Raw genomic sequence first — 22,020 nt, 5'->3', positions numbered from 1 at the left:
TGCTTGTGATGATATCATGTAAAGTGCACGTGGAAATATCGATCGATTTCGAGCAATAGCTGTGTACAGCCGTCCCGCAGTCACGTCCCCAGGGCTTTCTCGGCTGTTAGAATTGCATCATGCCATCATCTTTGGTCCGTAAATAGCGTGCTCCTCGTTGGCTGTTGAACTTCAATCGGGGATTAATAAACTTTAAAGATGTTTCTTCATGTTGTATTATATGGGTTAGGTACAAACCGATCATTCCGAAGATGAAAGAAATAATCGAATGGTTACGTCTACAAGTTAAAGTTTTGATAGGCCATGCTCATTTATTATATTTTGGTAAGACATTAATTGAGTTGTGTTTAATAACACAGAAAACGACACAGACCGGATGGAAGAAAGAATCTGAAATATTCAACAGAAGAAAGGAAAATCTAATTAGAAAGCTTTTGTAGCTTCATTATCCATGACCAGTTAAATCCAAAACTTAAAATTTATCCTTTCTTAGAACTTGTTAGCGAGTCATTTCGCTTTGGTTCGCGCTGATTCTATTTTCTACAGTCACCAAACTTATGTTATGGAAACCTCTTTGTCTTTGCACTATTTGTCTACAAGGTTGCTTAGTGAACACAATACCTGCTATCATATAAGTTAGGAAAACGATTTGATCATCAAGCCATGGCAAGTGGAGATATAAGAGACTCAAAATGGTAGAATGATTTTTGAGCTTTGTCGTTTTGGTTTGTAATTAACCCTTTTCTTTCATACGATCGTGTTGCCCATTATCTGACAAACAGCCGGTGCGAAATATGTCGAGAATTTCTGCAAATGTTAGCTTTGATATACAGTCTTTGTACTTTGACCGCAGGACTGCAGGTTTTGGAATTCGCTTCCAAGGGTGAAAAAACGAAAATTGCATGATCGGTTGCACTGATTATTCTTCCAACCCAAGAACGTCGGTAGTGACGAGATCCGGATTTCCAGCATATGTGCAGTAACAAGAAAGTGTTTTAATAAGGTATGTAATCTGTGGCCTAACTAAGTTGCACAATTATTTTGGGTACTAATGTATTTGAGCAGATTTTCGTCTTCGGGTAAGCATGATTTACTCGGATCTTACGATACAAAATTCCGCTTCTCTAGGGTTACATAATTACTGTAGACGCGGTAGCATGCAAACTAGATTTAGAAGATAAATTTTCAGCCAGGATCTTGATATCGTGTGGCAGGTACAATCAGTGCTTAACAGTCCTCGGTCATGGCTGGTGAGAAGACTACCTCCGTCTGGCATGCAACTCTGGCTAGTTTCCCCGGGGGGTACTCGATATATTCCTTGGTGGGGAGGTGCGGCGCGGCCCCTCATACCCTGACCCCGTTTAAGACAAATATCGCTGATTTTCCTACCTTGTTTAAGACAAAATTCCGATTTTTGATACCCTGTTTAAGACATTTAATGTGCCTGGTATCAATGCCAAAATCAACGGAATTCAATTTTAATTAAAATTAGAGCTTGTAAAAATTTTGCTGTTTATCTTCCGAGAAAAGATATCCTGTTTAAGACAAAAATTTATAAATCGATAAATCCTGTTTAAGACAAAAAATGATAAATTCCTTACCCTGTTTAAGACAGAAATCTCGAAAAACATACCCTGGCTTCACGTCCCTATTAAGCCCTTATAAGGTAGTACCCCCCCGGCTAGTTTCTGCGAACTGTAAATCAATGCGGCTAATTCTATGGATTATCACGATCCGGCAGACAGCCAGACAAACCGTTTCAAATATAGTACGAAAAGGTTCTCTTTATACATCATTCTAAACCAAGTTTCGTGCCCTGTTTATGATTTTATCGGGATATCTAATTGTGATTTCAGTCGTTTTATTTTCGCCTTGAAAAAATTGTTCTGTAAGGAAAAATTAAGCTCGGTTACCGTGATGAACAAAATGTGTGACCTTTCAAGTTCCTTCTCCAGTTTAGTATTCATTCGGGAAAATTTCCAGTCCGGAAATTGACTGAATCAGCTCATCTTCTTACACTGAGCAAATTAGAAAAAGAGTTAGGAATTATGCAAGACCTCAGAAACCGGACTGGAACACCTTGGGCTATTACTGATTTAATCAAACATGATAAGCTTAATGTACAGACATTCAAAGAACGAAAATCTCAAGTACGCATTCTTGTATCATAACATTGAGGATCATTTATTCTTCTAATGGAAACTTGCAATTATAACAGAACTATTATTGCAGGCTGTCTTAACTGCAAACCGTGAATAGTTAACTATACTAATGAAGAACTTTCATCAACTGGTTTGGAATGAACGAACTTGGAATGTAACAGAAATATTGTTTGCTAGGGCCGCTCCATAAAAAGCCCATTTCCGTTTTCCTTTCTGAGAACAGTGGACTTCAGGAAACGGATGTACACATTACTATGAAGTTTTCTAAGTATAAAACTTATCTCGAGAGCTATTTAGAATACGTAAGTACGGGAAGATTTTTCAAAGATTCACTTAGTTCGCGATCCTCGACAAGTTTAGGGGTTATAGCGGGAAAAAGTTTTTGCCACGGACATGTAGACTCATGTTCTTTGAAAACTCTTTCAACTTTTCGACTGTCGGCCGCACCATAGTTAGTAGAGGGGACTATGGCCGCACTCAACCTCGCACCGTTGAATGCGAGGTTGAGTGCGAAGTATCACCGTGACGAATGAGGCGTCAAAACAATTTGAACGAGAAATCAAGTTAAGCGGGTTTATAGCAGGGCTCCCACGCGCGAGCAGAGCCCCATTCCCATGGAATATGGTGAACCTATTTTCGTTTGGTTGTCAAGTGACTGACTGAGCGTACGTACGTACGTACGTGCCCTCTGTCATGTATGCTATCACGAAAATACTGTATGATCAAATTTGAAAATATGGCGTCCGCGCGGTCGACCCTCAAAAATTTTCAGGTCGGAGTTTTCGTTCATTTGCGATCGAGTTAGACCTTGTGGAACTCAGAATGTAAAGTAACAATACTATAGAATACTCTTCTTGGAAAGGAATGGATTTCAAGGTCTTAAAGGTGACAGAATAAGCTCTCGAGTCAACGACACTACGATTCTCTAAGACGATGCGAATTATGGACGTAAAGCGAAAACCGAACTTTCCGACTTCAAGCAGGGCCTAGCGACAATTTGACGATTCGATGGCCAGGTAAATATTATGTTCGAGTAACAATATGTTGAAAAAGTATTGTTTGATAGAAGATTTTGCGTCAAATCGAAGTTTTTTCAGAATTTTCAATATAACGCTGCACAATTTCTGACCTTGAAGGCAAGTAAACAACGATGAATTTTACCGCGTGGGCATTGTACGCGTAAGAAATTCGTACATTTTTCGCTTATAATAGCAAATAAAAAACTGTTTTGAATAAATCTGTCGTCCCGAAATATTTCTTGGCCATTTTAGTCTTGCTTCCCATTCCATTGAACTTGAGATCTCTTCACTCACGGACATATTCGCATATTCCATTTTGAAATATGTTACACATGCCTATTTGCACACATGCGAAAATATTTAGCGATTTTTAACTTTCATCTTGAAATTTAGTTAAAACGTAGCTTGGACCTATCGCTTTCTTCATCGGAAATAAATTAATTAGTCTTCATTCTTTTGAGCTTGTTTTTCGGAAAAGATGATTTTTTAAAAATTTACTACGCATTGTGTTTGCTTTCTTGGTTTCTTCAAAATTTTGACTTTTCACAGGCACGCTTTACACGTAAGTGTTAATGGGTTTAATCTATACTGAATGAATTTTTGGCTAAAAATTTTCAATATATGTAAAGAAATTTTACTGCAAAATTTTCACTTCGTATTGGGAGCTCCGCTTTTAGGCTTAGCTAAATCTAAATATTAGTCGTTCGTGTCTTCAATTTAAATTTTCTTGCTGGATCAGTTCGAGGTTAGATGGATTACAGACCATAAGAACAAAAGGAATTGTTTCAGAATACTTTAAGAGATAGGCTTATTCATCCACTTCCTGCAAGTCTTTTTCCGCGGGACTTCCCCGTTTGTATGGGGACAACCACGTATGAATGTAATGAATTTGAATCATTGGTTGTCATGTACAGCTTCCGTGCGCCTAAAAGAACTATACAAGAAAAACTTTGCTGATGTTTCTTCCCTATTCCGTGGTATATTATTTTTACCTTTTTCACTGCTAAAACCCATCTAAACTGGATGAGGAAGTGGAACTTGTCAAGTAATAGATAGGTGAGCTAAGAGAAATTTCTGGAATATCAGTGACTTTATGACTGTTGTCAACATTTACCCAAACAGGCCCCGACCTGCATCATCTTCGATGTGACTATTTCTTACGCAGAAAAGTTGTCCAATCACATGATCGCAGTAAACAATACAAGAGGTATACCAATTGGTTTATCGTTCTAATCGAACATTGCTACCTCTCGATCGAACTGTGTATTACGCTCCGAACAATTACATGTCGACATTGATCGTAGACAATACTACCGCGTCTGTCTAGCTAACTTCGTATTCTGCGTTGGTCCAGAAAACCGGAGTGCTAAAAGCGACATTGGGACGAGGAAATAGAAGAGTGCCGCAGTGCCGATTAGAATTACTTTGGTAACAATTTCCGAAAAACTTTCGATTTCGTGTTTCATTCCCTACTTTGTTTTTTTAAACCACGAGGCCTTTCAGTGTTCTCTCGATTCACTGAACATAAAAGTGAACTAGTACTAGGAAAACAAGTTAAGTTGGGATATGTGAACGATTCCTGCCAGAACTGAAGGCTCTTTGTTTGGAGAATTTGAAGTCACCACAGAGAAGAATCTCGAAAACCAAGTTAAGCGCAACAAACGAGAACGAAATAAACAGACGCTTACAAAGCATTTTTAAACTGACATGGATAATGAATATATCACTTCAAGAGGGACTTGTGGTTTCCCAACCAAAAGCATCCGGCGAATTTTTCGGGAAAGTTGATCATTTCCTTTCGTTATCGTCATAAATTTATTTTAGGTGTTCGAGACAAATATGGGTTTTTAAGATGTTGGGCGCTTTTGTTGAGAACCTGAATGCAAACAATCAGAGATTGTCTAGAGGCTAACCGTAAATAACCTTCGAACTCTGCGGAGGACGGAACACGAGACCATATATTTCAGACACCTTCAGTGAATTCCCTCTTGTCACGTAACGAGCTTACTCATGTCGTGAACGCGTTTACCCCGACAATCTGCTCCCGTAACAATGATGGCTAACGACTAACCTAGAGGCCGAATTTGGTTACTACCCTCAGAATTTTGCAGAGATGTTTTCAGCCACCAAATAACAGAAAAAGAGAAAATTTGCATTTGTAACAGAAATATACCTTGGTACAATGAATATATGAAGTTCATATATTTTGAACTGCGGTATTATAGATACGTATGATGCACGATCCTCGCAGTAGAGAGCGCTATTTATGCAATAGCGAAAATCAGACCTGAAAAAAATCAGGCCTGTACGGGATTCGAACCACTGACCTCAGCGATACTAGTGCAGCGCTCTACCAATTGAGCTAACAAGCCAACTGGGAGCAGGCCGTTAAGTTGAATCGTAATAAACCCGTGATGATAAATCAGATACAATGAATATATGAAGTTCATATATTTTGAACTGCGGTATTATAGATTCCAACGTAGTGATACAGGAATGTCAACAATTGGCGGAAGATTTTAAGCATTTGACTAGTCTGAGCGAATGGATGAATCCATTTCCGGTTCTATCAAGTACCTTCCGCACATTCTCGGAACTTCTAGATTAGTTTGCAATTCTCTAGTATTTTTGTAGCCAAAATGCGAACATTTACCAATTCGTTTTTATTCATCTTCTGGTAAATTTGTTCTTCATGAATTAATCCTCTTTCTGGCTGGGCCTATCCGCACTGATGCAAATTCGACGAACGGTGATGACAAAGCAGGCCTAAGCAGTTCACAGAGCACATCGCTTCAGATGACCTAGCTTAACAGGATAACATCAAACCCAATCGAATCAGTGCGAGTGTTGATTCCTTGATCGATTTTGACATCTTTTCTTTCAAGTTCAAGTTTATATTGACTAATTACTTGTACGGGGTAGAGATCATGAAACAACTTTGCGGACCCGTTTAGGAATCTTTCCCAGAATGGAAAACAGGGTTCGGTCTCTTTCGCGTAGCTTATTTTCCTCTAGTTATCAATTCAATCAGATGCTATTGCAAATACTGCGACAACTCCATTTTTTTTCGGAGGGTACAGAATTGCTTTCAGAATAGGGCTCCAGCTTACTGCAACCACAAATGCCCATCTTGTAATTAGCATCCACAGTCAGAGTTGGCAGGTCAGCGGGATATTTAAACTATTCACGTAAGACATTCAATTTTGGCGGGAACTCGTTACCTGTAAGAAAACAGAAGTACAATGTATTAGAGGTCCGCCATTCCGACCCGGCTCGTTATACAATGGCCGCTTTTACCTAGCTGATGATTTCTCTATAGTAGATATCAATAATCTAAGACTTTGTATTTCAGCTTCGTAGCTTGTGTAATATTACAATGCAGAGGCGGATCCAGGAATGTTTGATTGGGGAGTCCAAACTTTGGTTCAGAAAGGACTGTTGGACTCTTTGAGGCAAATTAATTCTCCCCCACACCCCCTCCCACCAGTCGCGGTTGCACGTTATAATTCCTTGGCTGCTTACCGTTTATTTGGATTCATTAAAACAATCAGCCAGTTAAAAGTGATATACGATCCTGTCTCAAAGTTGTAAGCGTCAGGTTTGATAGGGGGAGTTCGGATCCCCCGGACCCTCCCCCTGGATCCGCCACTGCAATGCATTCAGTGAAATTTCATCGTTATCTTTTCAAACACATGAAAATATTGTAACAGATTTGGCGCCAACTTAACCTCAGTTTAGGAGTATGTCTTGCACACTAGTTAACAAAATTTGTATTTTGCGATCTTTATTTGCTAGGAGGGGTTACTGCACCAGAAGCTGCTAATGCATTCCGGGAAAACGAACGGAGGAGGTAATAAACTTTGAATATTTGTAACAGACACTTTCTATTGTGTTTGAAAAATTAATTCTATCAGACTAATGATTCCACGTCTGTTTCAATGATTGCTTTATTAAACCATGTTACGGGCAATTTCAGCTTGGGGGTTTCACAAGCGATTGACTAGCTTCTCTTTTGTGGTTTGGTAACTTAACTCTCATGCTTGAGTCGTGCTTTGTTGAAAGATCAATCACGAAGTCATATGAAATTATAAATTGATCGATTTGCGTCATAAGTTTTCACGATCTATTGCCCATCGTAACCCGTTGACTTAGTAAATTGTGTAATGGTATTCATCTAAGAAAGAATCTGCAAGGAAAGCTTTTTAAACAGTATAGTAGGAGGGGCTCTCTTCCTTTCCCGAACAAGAGGAGCTTAAGTTTTTTCCCTTGGTTTCTAGTTTTTTTGAGTTTTTTCCTGTCAAATGATTGAAACGTAAACAAACTCAGGAGTGTTTTGTGACATGGGCTGACATAAGAATAATAAGATTGCTCAGACATCTATATCCGTTTCATTTCCACTGTGCTATGAAGCAACCGAGGAATAGGAGTCTAATCAGGGACGAGCGCGAACGAAACTTGCCCCTTTGTTTCCTCGTCAAACCAGAGTTTTGTCTCCTGTAACTCTCAAGTAAACATATACAGATGTCCGGGCTTTTAGAGGATGGTCAGTATTTTTCCTTCAGGCCTTCGTGTCTTTCTCATCTAACGTGGGAGATAACTTAATTATAGGCCACGGGTGTGGATCCACAAGTGTGGATCGGTTTACTTCAAATTTTCTTTTTAATCTGAGTGTTTTAAATGAGAATATAGTAATTATCATGGAGCAAAGTACTCTTTAGATAAGCCCATAACCCTCAGTATGACCATCACTACAATTTTATTTTCAAATGTTTACTCCTAATGTTTTTTCTCTGTGCTAGAAACAAGGAAAATGGATACCCCTGACAGAATCGGCTACAGATGTTCGGTTATTAAATTCCTTATATCGACAGTTAATTATCTGCGAAAGGGGAACTTAGCTCAAGCGAAAGAATCATTACAAAAAACTCACCACTATTTCCTAAAGTTGACGCCACTTGACTTCTTAAATCCCAGTTTAGAGGAAAGAGAAATAGTAAACAATGCGGAGGAGATATCGGTAGAGAATGTGGCGTGGAGTTTTCGAACTGGAGCAGTCTTGTTGCCCCAGAAGTCTCCTAGCTTCTATGTCCGCCTTGCCAACACAGTTGGTGCTGTTGCATTGAATATGACTTGTGTTGATATAGCCAAGAATGCACTTGAGCAGCAGAAAGAGCACATTGAGCGAGCCGACGACGAAGAATTAGAAGTTAGCCACGGAGTTGCCCTTAATAACTTAGGTTGCGTGTATATAATTAATGGAAGTTTCCAAAAGGCAAAAGCAATTCTTCAAAGCGCTCTTGAAATATTTTCCAAAAATGGAAAACCTTCTGTACATGTCGCTATTGAGGAAAAAATTTTAACAACAGTTAACAACCTACGACTAGTGCATCAGGCTCAGAGGAGCCACGTAGCTGATAGGCAATTACAAAATGATCTCCTTTCTAGTATAGGCCAATTTGCCATACAACCAAGAATCAATGCGATTTTTGATTACAATGAAGCGCTTACCTCTTTGAGTAACAGAAATCTTAGAAAAGCTTTGGACGAATTTGAGAACTTAAAAACCTTTTGTGAAACAGAATTACGCCAAATTAAGGGTCTGTTAACCTGCATTTTGTTGAAAATACGTTTAGTTTGTTTGATGCTACAAGCCTCTAGAGGGACCACAACAGCTATTGATACTAAGATTTCTACCTTGCTAGGGCTGAAGGAACTTGTTGATGTTAGTTCAAACTTTTCCTTAGATTTCTTAATCACAATTGTGGAGACTGTGTCCGACATTCATCTTTATCAAGGTAATCTTGACCTTGTCTGTAGCTTTTTTTCCTATCTTGCACCAGTTGTTCGTGAAAGATGTGGTGCGGATCACCCAACTTTTGCTTCTATTCTGTTCAAGCAAGGACTTGTTTTCCTTCATTTGGGAAACACTGCACGCTCCAGGCAATGTTTTACGGATGCATTAGAGATTTTCACCAAAGCTTTTGGTGCTATTCACCCCGATGTACTCAAATGCAATGCAAGTCTTGGAAGGCTGGAGTCGTTCGGTGGATTTGAAGAAAAATCTTTATTTTACAGTCAGAGAGTTCTGAAAAATGTAGAGGAGATTTTCCAGGTCTCATTTGAGCGTCAGCTGAAGCCAAAAGTCATTGAATTGTTTCAAGGAGGTGGAAGGACACCATCTCCTGATACAGATAACAAAGAAAAATTAAAGTTTGAAAGTCTGATTTCTGAGTTTGGTGTGGAAATAACCAAGGTTCTCAACCATCACCAACCGAGCGCTCTCTGTGATTGTTCAGTAATACTTTCACAAAGAGAGGATTGTGTGGATTCCTCCGTCTCCCAGCTGTTTGCCAAGGACTTATGTGCAAAGCTAAGCTTCAACTTGTTGAAAGTTGGTCTTTCTTTGTTTAACCTTGGAGTGGAACAAAGTACCACTTTCCTGTTTCTCTCGTGTACATATGCAAGTATCTTTTATGGTCATTCTGATTGCTCTGAAGTCATTTTACTGAAAGTGATTTTTGCTGTGTGTCATCTAAAATCTAAGACGAGCCAAACCTTCCCGGAAGTTCAAGAGAGGTTAAAAACTGAATTCGAACGGTTAAAGAACTTCATCGAGGGAAAAGCGAAGCGAGTTGATAAACCGGAAAGCAAAACTATATTTTTCGAAGAAAATACAAACTTGATGATTGCTTTAGCAGTAATGCTTCAGTCGTTTGTAGAAGTGGAAATGTGGGAGATGATAGACGCTGTGCATAGTTTGTTTTCTTCTCTGTCAAACCAACAGTCTACGCAGGCAACTCATGTATTGCTCGGTGAAGAGATTCGGTTTGCGTTTTTCAGTTCAAACATACAATATGTTGGCAGACCATTTATGCATGACCTGATTTTTTTGACGCCTCTTGGCAATCGAAAAATCTCTGACAAAAAAAATGTAGATGCTCCCGGTAACTTTCAAAGCAAGGAGATTGCAAAATCTCCACATAAAGATGACAAGTTGGAAGAAAGGGCATCGACGAAAATTTTTAAAACTCTGGTGCTCAAATCTGATAATAATCAATGGAAAGGATTTTGTAGATTTCTTGTGGAGTGTCCAATAATTCGTGGAATTGATGTTTCAACACTGAATCACACAAATGTGTGTAGTGTGAACGCAGTAGAAGACAGTCTGCCCCATTTGACTTTATGTCATCAGAATATAGAGTTAGCAACACAATATTTTATAGAATTGGAACTCCTAGACTCTTCGAAGACCTCTCTTTCGGAGATTTCTGGTGGTTTATCCCTTTTGCCACTCTTAATATCAGCAGCTAGGGATGGTTCAGAATTTGAAACGCAATCTCCGGTTCTCGTCATGACAGAGAACACTTGTAAAGGAAGCCTAGCATTTATCTTGCAGGACAAAGTGGTTGCGGAGTTTTTATTCGGAAAGCTTTTAAAGCAAATTTTAACCAATGAGGAAGAGCTTGGTGATGTTGTGAACGTAATGGTCGAAGATAGCAAGCTTGTGTTGGAAATCCAAGGTCCACCCATTGGGAAAATCGTAATGCAGCGCCATGAAGACACCATTAAAGTGAGAACCCAGTTCATTCACTTTTTTCAAAGCCGAACAAAATTTGAGATCGTCCAAGAGGAAGTTCCACCGTGCAATTGCTCTCTTATTGAGATGGTCATCGCTGACAATATGAAAACATGTGCTCGTGATTTTGGAATTCTTTTCGAGACACAAAGTGATAGGTCCTGGTGTATTGCGTCCAATCAGCCTGGAAACGCAAGGGATGTTTCTATGAGAGTAAGTGTTTTGAACGTTATATTTATCACTGTAGGCATAAAACTTGTTTTCAACCATGGTGAGGAACTCTTGTCATGTGTTGGTTCATTCACTAAATGTAAACTCCAGCTGCTTACCAATGTAAAAAAAATCACAATAATGACAAGGTCAGAGTAGGAATGTTTCTTACCGCTTTATCAGCTAATCTCAGGAATGCATGTATTGCATCGAAGAAATCTAAACATTTTTTCTTTTAAACGAAGAAACAGCTTTTCTTTGCCTGAAATCCCCCTAGTAGGATCAGAAGTTAATGTTTGGCTATGTTATAATTTTTTAAGTCGTTCTGTTCTTAGGGACGCCAGACGCAGGAACTGCAGCATAAAGCCGAACGTCCAGGCCGTATTTCTACTCTTCCAACCTTGGTTCTCAGACAATCGTTCCTGAAGGAATCATGGACACAAACAGATTCCTTGAGTATTCCTTCAACATCTGATCTTAGCACCCAAACAGATCTCAGCGACTCTGATGAGTCTAAAAATCTGGTGGAGCCCACGTCATCATCTAGTGAAGTAAGTATGTCATCATCATTACCCTCATCGTCATCGTCATCATCATCGTCATCGTCATCGTCATTCTCCGCTGAAGAAAGTATTGATGAGGTCTTCAGAAGGGCAAGGTCAGAACCAGCAGGGAAAGGTAAATCATCGGTGCATTCTGTGTCTTTGTGTGCCTCAGAATTGAAGGAAAGCGAAAGAGAAGTTCCAAAATTTGCAGATTCAGAGGAAGAGAGCTTTAGCATGGCTTATCCCAGTAGCAATGACATAGAGAAAGAGCAAACAAATCAACCACCACCCGTACCACCATTAAATTTGAAAGTTCAGACGGGTGGTAAATTAAGTGAGAGTAATAAACGCCTTGAGAAGCGTATTCACACTGATGATTGGCTAAGACATTGTGTGGATGATGAAGTTGATGGTTTAGTCAAAAACGCCGCGCCTGATAAAACGAAAATCCAAAGTCGTCATCCATCCACAACCACACGGTGTAATGATGCCCCGGATGAAAACCGACGAAATAAAGAAAGTAAAGTCGATTCAAGGTCGCTAAAGGTTTCTCAAGAGAGGAAGAACAAGAACAAAGGGGATCTATCAGGAAGAAGTCACAACGCAAGGCCTGGGACATTTCTAGGCTTGAAGGGTGGAGGAAAAAGTCCATCCTTCTCTGACAGGGGCCTAAGCTACAAGAAACTCGAATCAGTTTCTTACTGGGACGACAAAGATGCAAAGCCTGAGAAGGTGCGACCAGGAGGAGGTGATCTGCGAAATACCATAGATGAAAAGGAACCACATTTCTTTGGTATAAAGCCTTGCTTCCTTGCTCGTCACACAGATGACAGTAGCATCACCACTCCTATCGATAACATGTGCAATACAGCGGAAAACGCCAGTGGAGGGTCTTCCAACACGTTCTCAAGGCAGCAAAGGTCGTCTTGTTTCACAAATGAGCAAGGCTATCAAGGTCTTAATCCCTCTCAAGCCCTACCGTTTCATTTTGAAAATTCAAAGGTATTTGCTAACGTACAAGGTCCAAACCCTTATGGCTCCTTCGGTTCCGATCTTACAGTTTGTGATCTTCCAGTGCCTGCGCGTCCTCTTCTTTCTCTTCCCTGCAATGGAGCTGAGCAAGTCCAAACCCTTTCCAGTGAAGACCCGGGGATTGTAGTAGTACCTCCGTATGCTGTGGTCAATGATGACACGCTGTTGGCGCAAACAACCCTTTCACCTCACCAGAGAATAGTCAAGAATCAATGTACCGGTCCTGAAGTACAACGGGAGAGAAACTGTTTTTTTAAAGTGATGAATGGAAATCCACCATGTGTATCTAATACCTCCTCAATTACAAAAGGTCTTGTGCTTCCTGAAATGGAAATCTCTGCCCTCCCACAGGGAGCCAAGAACAGAAATCTGACGTGGGAAACAAGGACACTTGCAGATCAGGACACTGATAACCAAGGGGCACAGGGTGTCTTGACCGATAATTCGACACACTCACATGATGATTCCCTCGCTGACCTGGAGCGAAGAGTGGCCGAAACTTGTTTCTTTGTCGAAAAAACCTTGAAAGAAAGGGAAGTAAAAGAAAAGGCGATGAAGGAAAAAGAGCGAAGAAAAAAAGAAGAGCGGGCCAGGAAAGAGCAAATAGCAGGTGAAAGAAGAGAGAGGGAGGCAAGGGAAGCAAGACAAACGGATTGTAGGAATGACACAGAAGAAGCTAGTAACCCGAAGAGCGATGGAGGAGAGACACCTTCGCAAAACACGGCTGGTGCTGAGGGTCAACAATGGCTGTGTGAACATTATCAGCGGCTCTGTCGTGTCAAGTTCCCATGCTGCGGAGAGTTCTTTCCTTGTCATCGTTGCCATAACAACTCTGGTTGTCCAAATGATAATTCCAAAGCAAGAGAGGGATGCTTTCTTGAGTGCTCCGTTTGTAGCCATCAACAAGAGGTATGTAGATATGACATTCATTTTTATAAATGTTTCATAAATGTGGAAATAGAGATGTTGCATCTAAATTTTATGCGATTCACTTTTAATGGTTGATTTCTTTTTAAGATCAACCAGGACGCCCACACCTGTTCCAGATGTAAAACAAAGTTCTCGGCATATTTCTGTTCTATATGTAAACACTTCACAAGCACAGACAAAAATCCATATCACTGCACAAAATGTGGGATCTGCCGGTAGGTGGAACGATATTTGAACGAAATTCACGTTTTCTGTTTGATGATATTTTTGCTTTTAAAAAGAGTAATGGAAAGATTGGCTTGCTTTAATTCAAAGTGTTGTAGGAATGGATAATTCTGGCGCTAGCCTTAGGGCGAGAGTATTGTTGAATAAGGGAGAGAAACGCCTGTTCGATGCGCGCGTAGAAATATAAGTTTTCTAGGTTGTATTCAAAATTTCGCACGCATTTACGGCTTTCACTTTGAACGGAAACTTACTTGCTCAGCGAGTTATGTGGAATTTTGCTTGAGTATCTACCTTCGAAGTCATGTTCTTATTTTCCGTTCAGTATTTATAAGGACCGCTCCTTCCACTGTGATGTGTGTAACGTCTGTTTGGACAAAAGGCTGGAAGGAAGACATTCTTGCCGAGAAAATTCAGGACATGACGAGTGCTGCATCTGTTTGGAGGTAATGATTTCCACTTCGTACTAACACTGTGTTACTGAAATACTTCAAGATAAGGGGTTTTCTCTGTTTTGTTCGTTTCACCGCGTCTTTTCCTTGCAGGTCTGCTTGCTTATCGGTTGTCAATGTTCGTAGATTTTGTCGTCGTTTGTACTGTCATAAGATGTATCTTTTGTTTTCAAATCGTTGTCAAATGTTACGTCATCTGTTGTGCTCCATCTATAGATTTAGAATTGTAGGTCAGTGTTTATGCTTAATTAATATTAAGCATCTGAAGAATTTTCACTCCCGACGAGTCTGGGTTTTATTAAGGTAATTTTCTTTTTGTATCATTCATACATTTGACCGTTTTCTTTTCTTTAAACATAGAAGTGTGGATTTTCAAAAACTGTTCATAGAGAATAAATACGCCTGACTGCAACTGGCCAGAATGAACATTTGCCAATAAATTTCTCCCTCTTTTCGTAAAAATAGTCTTGCTTTGGACACAGAAATTGACATCTGATACATACGAGTAAGAAATCTGGCAACATACAAGGAGAACACTTTAATTCTTCTTAGCATGGTTCTCAGCGTATATGAAGGCGTTTCTAGACCCATGGGAAGAACCAATTGTACTAAAAGTACTATTGATAATACCTGAAGATACTTTACACCTTTCAACCTTTATTTCCAGGACGCCTTCAGCGGTTGTCAAATCCTGCCATGTTCGCACAAGGTTCACAGAGAGTGTGCAATTGCAATGATACAAAATGGCGTGTAAGTATGCTCAAAGTGACATGATTATTTTCATCAATAAACTAACATAACGAAAAACGCTTAAAGTCTGCTTTAGCTCTGAATCAGGTTCGTATGTGGAGTTGTGGTGGAGGTAAGGTAGCAGTTGACTAATTCTGTCTATCTCTCGAACTCCGACTGTGCCAACGGAAGTTGTCAATGAAGTGTCGAAATTGATTTTGCTTTGCATTGATTTTGCTCCACTATGTCATCCGATTGGTCAAGCAGCTCGATCCAACCTCTCGATCATTCAAGCACAAAACGAAATGCCATCGAGGCTGTTTTGGGCGTGTTTCCTTCCTCAGGGCAGATCTGTTTAGATCGAATCTCACAGGTTCCTTATGAGTTAACTTTTAACTGGCTGTTGTGATCAGTTTGGTTTTGGTCAAAGATACTCGAGAGAATATTTCTCTTTGCATGCAGCCTTGGAACAGTTCTGAATCCACAGCAATGTCAGGTCGATAGTGAGCTTTGCAGCTTCTTTTACTTTTAACCGTGATGTTGCACATTTTTTCACCTTTACTCGACGAAAGTTGGATTACGAAGTCTCTCCTTTTGATTTGCAGTCGCAGCTGCCCAATCTGCCGTCATCCTCTAAACAGTCAGACAGGTGGCAATGAGTGATTGACAACCTCTATCCCAGGCCCTCCTCTTCTTCCATCAAGAAATTAGAGAGGACCCAGGGAACACAATTGAGTAGATGTTTTTAACCGTGAACATTTTTCAAGGAATAGTCTTCACGAAATTTCCTTTTTTAATTGTTTAGCGTTCATATTGTGTTCATATAGTGTTAAAAAATTCTCTAACATGCCTTGATTACGGTTATGTGGTTTTCTTATTCAGGTAAGAGTAATCCTGGGAAGGATTGTTGGCGATAGTAGAAACTGACGTTTCGACAAACGGAACTCATCATCAGAGTCGACTTACGCTATGACTGTCAAAATATCAGTAATACCTACTCGGGACTTTTCTGACCCGGACGATCAGCCTACATCATCACATTTTACTCAGGGTTCTAATCCATTTACTATTTAACCTTTATTTAATTCGACTGATCAGCCCTTTTTATATTGATTAACGTTTGACATTTCAAATACGAATAGAAAGTAGTAGGTTTAGGCGAAACATGTGCCGGTGATTTATGATCTCAATACTCAAACTTCAAAATGTCATCGACAGTTGTCAAACATGGACATTTTTTACTATCAACCCAGAGATTTGGAAAATAATTTTTCAATGTCGATCTTGTTCTTTATTAAAGAAGGTCCGGTTAAAGATTTCCCCACGCTTATGTATGTGTCCTTCATTTCATAAATTATAACTTGAAGTGACAGACACGACTTTTGTTCAGAAACACTTCTTGAATCAGCAAAATTTAGTCGGTCGTTTTTCTTAATATGACTTGAATGGATCCACCAAATATTTTTTACTTGATCTGAATAACCGACGTGGTTGATTGACAGTCATAGCGTAGGTCGGCTCTGATGATGAGTTCCGTTTGTCGAAACGTCAGTTTCTACTATCGCCAACAATCCTTCCCAGGATTACTCTCACCTGAAGAACAAGACCACATAACCTTAATCATTGTTGATCATTCACGTCATTCACGTCAAAATCGTCGAGGCGGAGGAACAGCAGTTCTCTTCAAAGAGCATTTAAATGTTCAAACAATTGCAGCAAGGGAACTTCGTTCAATCAAGTATTTAGAGCTGATAGTTTCCTCTGGTGGACTCAAATTTCGACTCGTTGTTCTCTACCGTCCGCCTGACTCAACTAGGAATTCGGTAACTACCAACTCCTTTTTTATTGGACTTTACGGAACTCTTGGAAACTTTAATCATTTCGAATGAACCTTTGGTGATAACTGGTGATTTTAACATTCACGTCGACAACTCTCATGACCCCGATGCAAATAGATTGTTGGATCTCTTTGAGTCGATGGGCCTTTGCCAACACGTTGATGAATCAACACATGAGCATGGTCACACACTTGACTTAATGATTACTCGTGCATCAAATTCTATTATCTGGGGATCACCTGTTATTGACCATCTTTTTTCGGATCATTCCTCTGTCATAACAACTCTCCAAATGGTCAAAACAGAAATTACATCAAATGAAAAGAGTTTACAGGAAAATTAATTCAATTGACTTAGACTCGTTTTTCGAAAATTTAACGGCTTCTGAACTTTGCCAAAATACCCCGAGAGTGCTGGATGAACTTGTAAATTGCTACAACAACACACATTGCCAGAAATTTGGGTCAAAATGCCGGACGCGCGTGCGTATTGAGAAGTTAATGGCGGCCAAATCGTGTAAGGAAACGTATGGGATTTCAACAAAAATCCAAAATACCACAAATACGAGTAAGATTATTCCTTAGCTCCGACTCGAAACATGTTCAGTAGAGATTAAGCTGTACTTCTAACATAAAAATAATTCAAAAGCTGATTGTCTACTTACTTCCAGCAAAGTCAGCAATGTTCGATATTCGAGGCTAGCCATTACCTCTATTCTGTTTCAAATATAGCGTAATCCATGGCAAAGGATCGCCGATTTGAGGAGCAACCCTCCAGGGAGTCAACTAGCTCCGACTCGCATTAAATAAAGGGAAGTTCGAAGTAAGCAAGTCGTCCATAAAAAGAGACATTTCTTGACAATGAGATACTTCCAAAAGAGCTTGAAAACTGCTATTTTTGCTCTGTGGAGTCTGTGATCTGAGACCATCATTGAGGACGCACCAGAAGGGAAAGCGGTAAAAGAAAAACCCTCCGCGAAACTTTCAAACTGTCGCCATATTTGTTTTTCTAATTCAGCAATGTTTGACGGGAAATAAACTCAATCCAGACTCCCTCATACTAAAGTAGAGCCTTGAATAAAAATTTTCTAGGGCGAAAATTAAGAAGCAGATCAGAGAGATCTGTATTAGTACGTTCGTTGAACTGTGTTTTCAACTGGGAGAAAAAGTACGATTTGCCTAGATCTTCCCATTATTTAATGCAAGTGGTTTAAGATACAATTTCCAAAATTTCGGACATCTTAGACGATTACAAAAAAAGCCAGTTTGAGTGGACATTGAAGCTTAGTACAGAGTACAGACTGCCCCTTGCATTACATCAGACAGCAAATTGCTATAAGTCGCTCTGCCTTAAATATACCAAGAGATCAGTTCAAAGTTGATTTTCTTTTGCTTTTTTCTCAATAAAGAAGGTCCACAGAACTTAAATCGTTCAATATTTTATGTTGAATTTGTCTTGACCGCCATCTTTGTTTTCATCCGACTGCAATCCGCTGACCAATGAATGCGGGAGCAAAATGTCCTGGATTTCTGGCGATGTTGGGGGCTATTCTAGATAAACATGCACCGTTTCAAAGAAAGATAATTGGCACAAGACCGCGGGTACCTTGGTATAATGAAATTCACATCAGCATTAGCTGCCATTTCCTCAACCTGCTTTACCAAATAAAGGATGTGTGTATGTATGCGCCGCACGAAATCTTTGGATGACTTGATACGATATAAATCTGCACGTAAATTCGCTACTGACTTAATGAGAAAGGCGCGCTTCGATTTTTATCAAGGCTTTATGCAAGAAAATAGTGGAAAGTTATTCGAGGCATCAAAAACAGCTGTTAAATCATCAGTCTGACGTGCCCTTCCCTCCTCATAAAAACAGATCTATGTTGCCAAATGAGATGGGAAACTTCTTTGTTTAAAAGATTAGCAATATTAGATCTAAATTCAAGGAATGTACCATTCAAGAACGTGAGAACTGTCAGCTATCAGAGAACTCACATTTATGTTCGTTGCCATTTAATTGTTTTGAACCTCTCACACAAAGCGAGGTTTACAACGTCATCATGGGAATGGCCAAGAAATCACGCGCTCTCGATCCAATTCCGACACCTTTACTTGTTAAATCTATCGATGTTCTTTTACCATTTATAACCAAAATAATCAATCTTTCACTTCAAAGCGGTTATTTTCCTCCAGTATGGAAAGAAGCTCTTGTTCTGCCAATTCTGAAAAAAGCCAAAATAGATCTTGTTTATAAGAATTACTGGCCTGTGAGTAATCTTTCGTTCATCTCCAAAGTAATCGAACGAGCTGTGTTTCTACCAGTTGATAATTTTATATGAAGAGGAACGATTAAGAGCCGCTTTCGACACGGTTGATTACAATGTACTTGTACGTAGGCTTCAATTTTCGTTTGGAATTTCTGGTACACCACTTGAATGGTTCTCTTCTTATCTGACGGCACGTTGACAACGCATTTCCATCTGTGGTACCTTATCTGATAGTTTCGGTCAAAATTGCTTAGATGATATCCGCTTATGGATGGAGCACGATAAACTTCTTCTCAACGATGAAAAAACTGAGTTTCTTATTCTGGGGACCCTGCAACAACTGTCAAAAATTAACATCTCTTCGATTACTGTTGGAAGTTCCCAGATTGAAAGATCATCTGTTGTCAAAAACCTTGGTACTTTTCTTCACGACAAACTATCTATGAATGCTCATATAAACAAAGTCTGTAATGTATCATTTTATTATATTCATACTGTCTGACGCATTAGGAAGTACTTATCGCCAAACTCTACAGAGACTTTGATCCATGCTTTTATTACCAGCAGATTGGACTACTGTAGCAGCTTGCTTTATGGTACACCACAAGTACAAATTTACAAACTACAAAGGGTTCAAAATGCAGCCGCTAGGCTAATCTTTAAACAACCTAAGTTTAGCCATATTGCCAGCTTCACTGGTTACCAATGAGGCACCGTGTAGAATTTAAGATTCTTTTATTGTGTTTTAAGGCAATATACGGTATGGCATCCGGCTATATTTTTAAGCTTATTAGCTTTAAAATTCCCACTAAATATGAGCTAAGGTCGAATCAAAAACTTCTGCTCAACGTCCTAAGTGGTAAGATGTTACCCACATTGGGAGCGAGGGCATTCTCCTATGCTGCACCACGTCTCTGGAATGACTTACCAAGTAACATCACTGGCCTTCACTCCTTCTCTAGTTTTAAACGTAATCTGAAAACCTACCTTTTTAAACGGGCTTTTAATCTTCCATCTCATTAGCTTAGTGCTTTTTAATATTCTATCTCATTTGGTTAGTGCTTTTTAATATTCTATCTCATTAGCTTAGTGCTTTTTAATATTCTATCTCATTTGCTTAGTGCTTTTTAATATTCTATCTCATTAGCTTAGTGCTTTTTAATATTCTATCTCATTTGGTTAGTGCTTTTTAATATTCTATCTCATTTGGTTAGTGCTTTTTAATATTCTATCTCATTTGGTTAGTGCTTTTTAATATTCTATCTCATTAGCTTAGTGCTTTTTAATATTCTATCTCGTTTGGTTAGTGCTTTTTAATATTCTATCTCATTTGGTTAGTGCTTTTTAATATTCTATCTCATTAGCTTAGTGCTTTTTAATATTCTATCTCATTAGCTTAGTGCTTTTTAATATTCTATCTCATTTGGTTAGTGCTTTTTAACATTCTATCTCATTAGCTTAGTGCTTTTTAATATTCTATCTCATTTGGTTAGTGCTTTTTAATTTCTTGTCTCATTAGGAAAATTGTAATTTTACATATATACATATATTTTTTCCTACATATTCTTTATTTTCATGTAAAGCGCATTTGATCATGTAAATGGAGTTTGCGCTATATTAATTTCAATTATTATTATTTGGTAATGAATATGAGACACTCATTTGGAACGACACCGTCTCTAGAAAAAAAAAACCACAATTGGAACTAATATCATCGATTATTTATAAAATATTGCATGTATTCCATGATGATTAGGTTCAGCCAAGGGGGACTGTTTCTCGCCAAAGCTACTAACTTGTCGGTTATGTTTCAAAATCATACTTAAAAAATACAAATCAAGTAGTTTTCTATTTCTTTACGATGTTAGCATGTTACGGGCTCGTGTATCCAACATTATGATATAGATCATACTCGTGAAATACCAGAATTCAGTTTTTTCTTTGACTAAAACATCAGATCTTCAACGCGCGCAGTGAAGATACTATTTTTATCTTTCACACGTGAGGTTATTGGTGTCGCCATGGTTACTAACACGATCAGAGGTTTAAGAAGTACAAGAGAGGTTCCCGCTCAGACGCATGGCTGGTTCTTTTGAAATTTCATTCACAAAATGGCTTCGACGTGCGGAGACGGTACAGTTACTGGTGACTTTCTCGATGAGCTGCCAAATTTTCACATCGATATGTTTTCCGAGCTTGAAGAACATCCAGGAAGATTTGCCGAAGTCTCGGAAAGTGATGTGGAAAAGTTGTGTTTTATGTGGAAATGTCATTAGTATCTATAAAATAAACAGAACATTACATGACCGCTTGGGGATACGAATCTTATCTTCTCGTGTTGAAAGTATCTTACCGCACTCGAAGATAAAAGTCGTATCTCCGCGCGGCCATGTAATTTCCTTTGTTTTTTATCTGAAGTACATTAACAAGAACTCATTTTAATTCAATACAGAGTCCCTTTCTTATGCACAAGTGCCAGCAAGTTAAGAAGCTTTCAAGTTACGAAATTTCATAGAAATATTGGTACAAATGTATTGCCGGTTTATAGAGATGGGTTTTAGGGATCGCGATGAGTGCTTTTTCTGTGATAGTAAACATGAAACCATAGAGCACCTCTTTTGATGTTGTGACCGGATCTTTGGAGGTAACAAAAGTTGACGTCTAGTTCTCCATTGAATCTGTTCTCCTGGCCTACACAAAATGTATGCCTTGTAAAATGTAATAAACTGAATTATTTTAGTTGTGAAGTTTTTCCATATATAAATGTAAAATGGAGAGAAGTAATTCCGATTTTACTGGCACACAACGCTATCTAAAGTTTCACTGTAATGCTGAAAAATTGGCATGTGATTTTCCCATAAGGAAAAATTTTTAAGTCAGTACAAATTTAAGTATAGCTGTGATATGTCTTTATTGTACACTGTAAATAATGTTTCAGTATATCATTTTGTTTTTTTTGCGTAATTGATGCATCCTTAGTGTTTGCAATAAAGGGTCTTAAAAGATATTTTTAGAGATTTCTTTGCCTAACACAAA

The 22,020-nt window shown here is 39.0% G+C and overlaps 1 protein-coding gene across 2 annotated transcripts; it reads left to right on the top strand.

The window, feature by feature from the left end:
• Window positions 1-903: 903 nt before the first annotated feature.
• LOC111328759 (uncharacterized) lies at window positions 904-21,991 on the top strand. 2 transcript variants are annotated; one of them, XM_088731703.1, is made up of 8 exons: window positions 904-1,003; window positions 6,977-7,031; window positions 7,981-10,970; window positions 11,303-13,453; window positions 13,562-13,689; window positions 14,022-14,142; window positions 14,816-14,898; window positions 15,483-21,991. In XM_088731703.1, exons 2-8 carry the CDS (start codon window positions 7,004-7,006, stop codon window positions 15,538-15,540), a joined length of 5,559 nt encoding a protein of 1,852 aa, XP_088587829.1. In that variant the 5' UTR covers window positions 904-1,003; window positions 6,977-7,003; the 3' UTR covers window positions 15,541-21,991. The 2 variants fall into 2 exon arrangements, with proteins under 2 accessions (XP_088587829.1, XP_022788998.1); XM_022933263.2 differs by lacking the exon at window positions 904-1,003 and adding an exon at window positions 4,070-4,237.
• The last annotated feature ends 29 nt before the right edge of the window (window positions 21,992-22,020 follow it).

The sequence above is a fragment of the Stylophora pistillata genome, chromosome 8, assembly GCF_964205215.1.
Source record: "Stylophora pistillata chromosome 8, jaStyPist1.2, whole genome shotgun sequence".
NCBI classification, from domain to species: Eukaryota; Metazoa; Cnidaria; class Anthozoa; order Scleractinia; family Pocilloporidae; genus Stylophora; species Stylophora pistillata.
The sequence above is the reverse complement of the archived record's forward strand: the minus strand, read 5'-3'. Positions and strand labels throughout refer to the sequence as shown.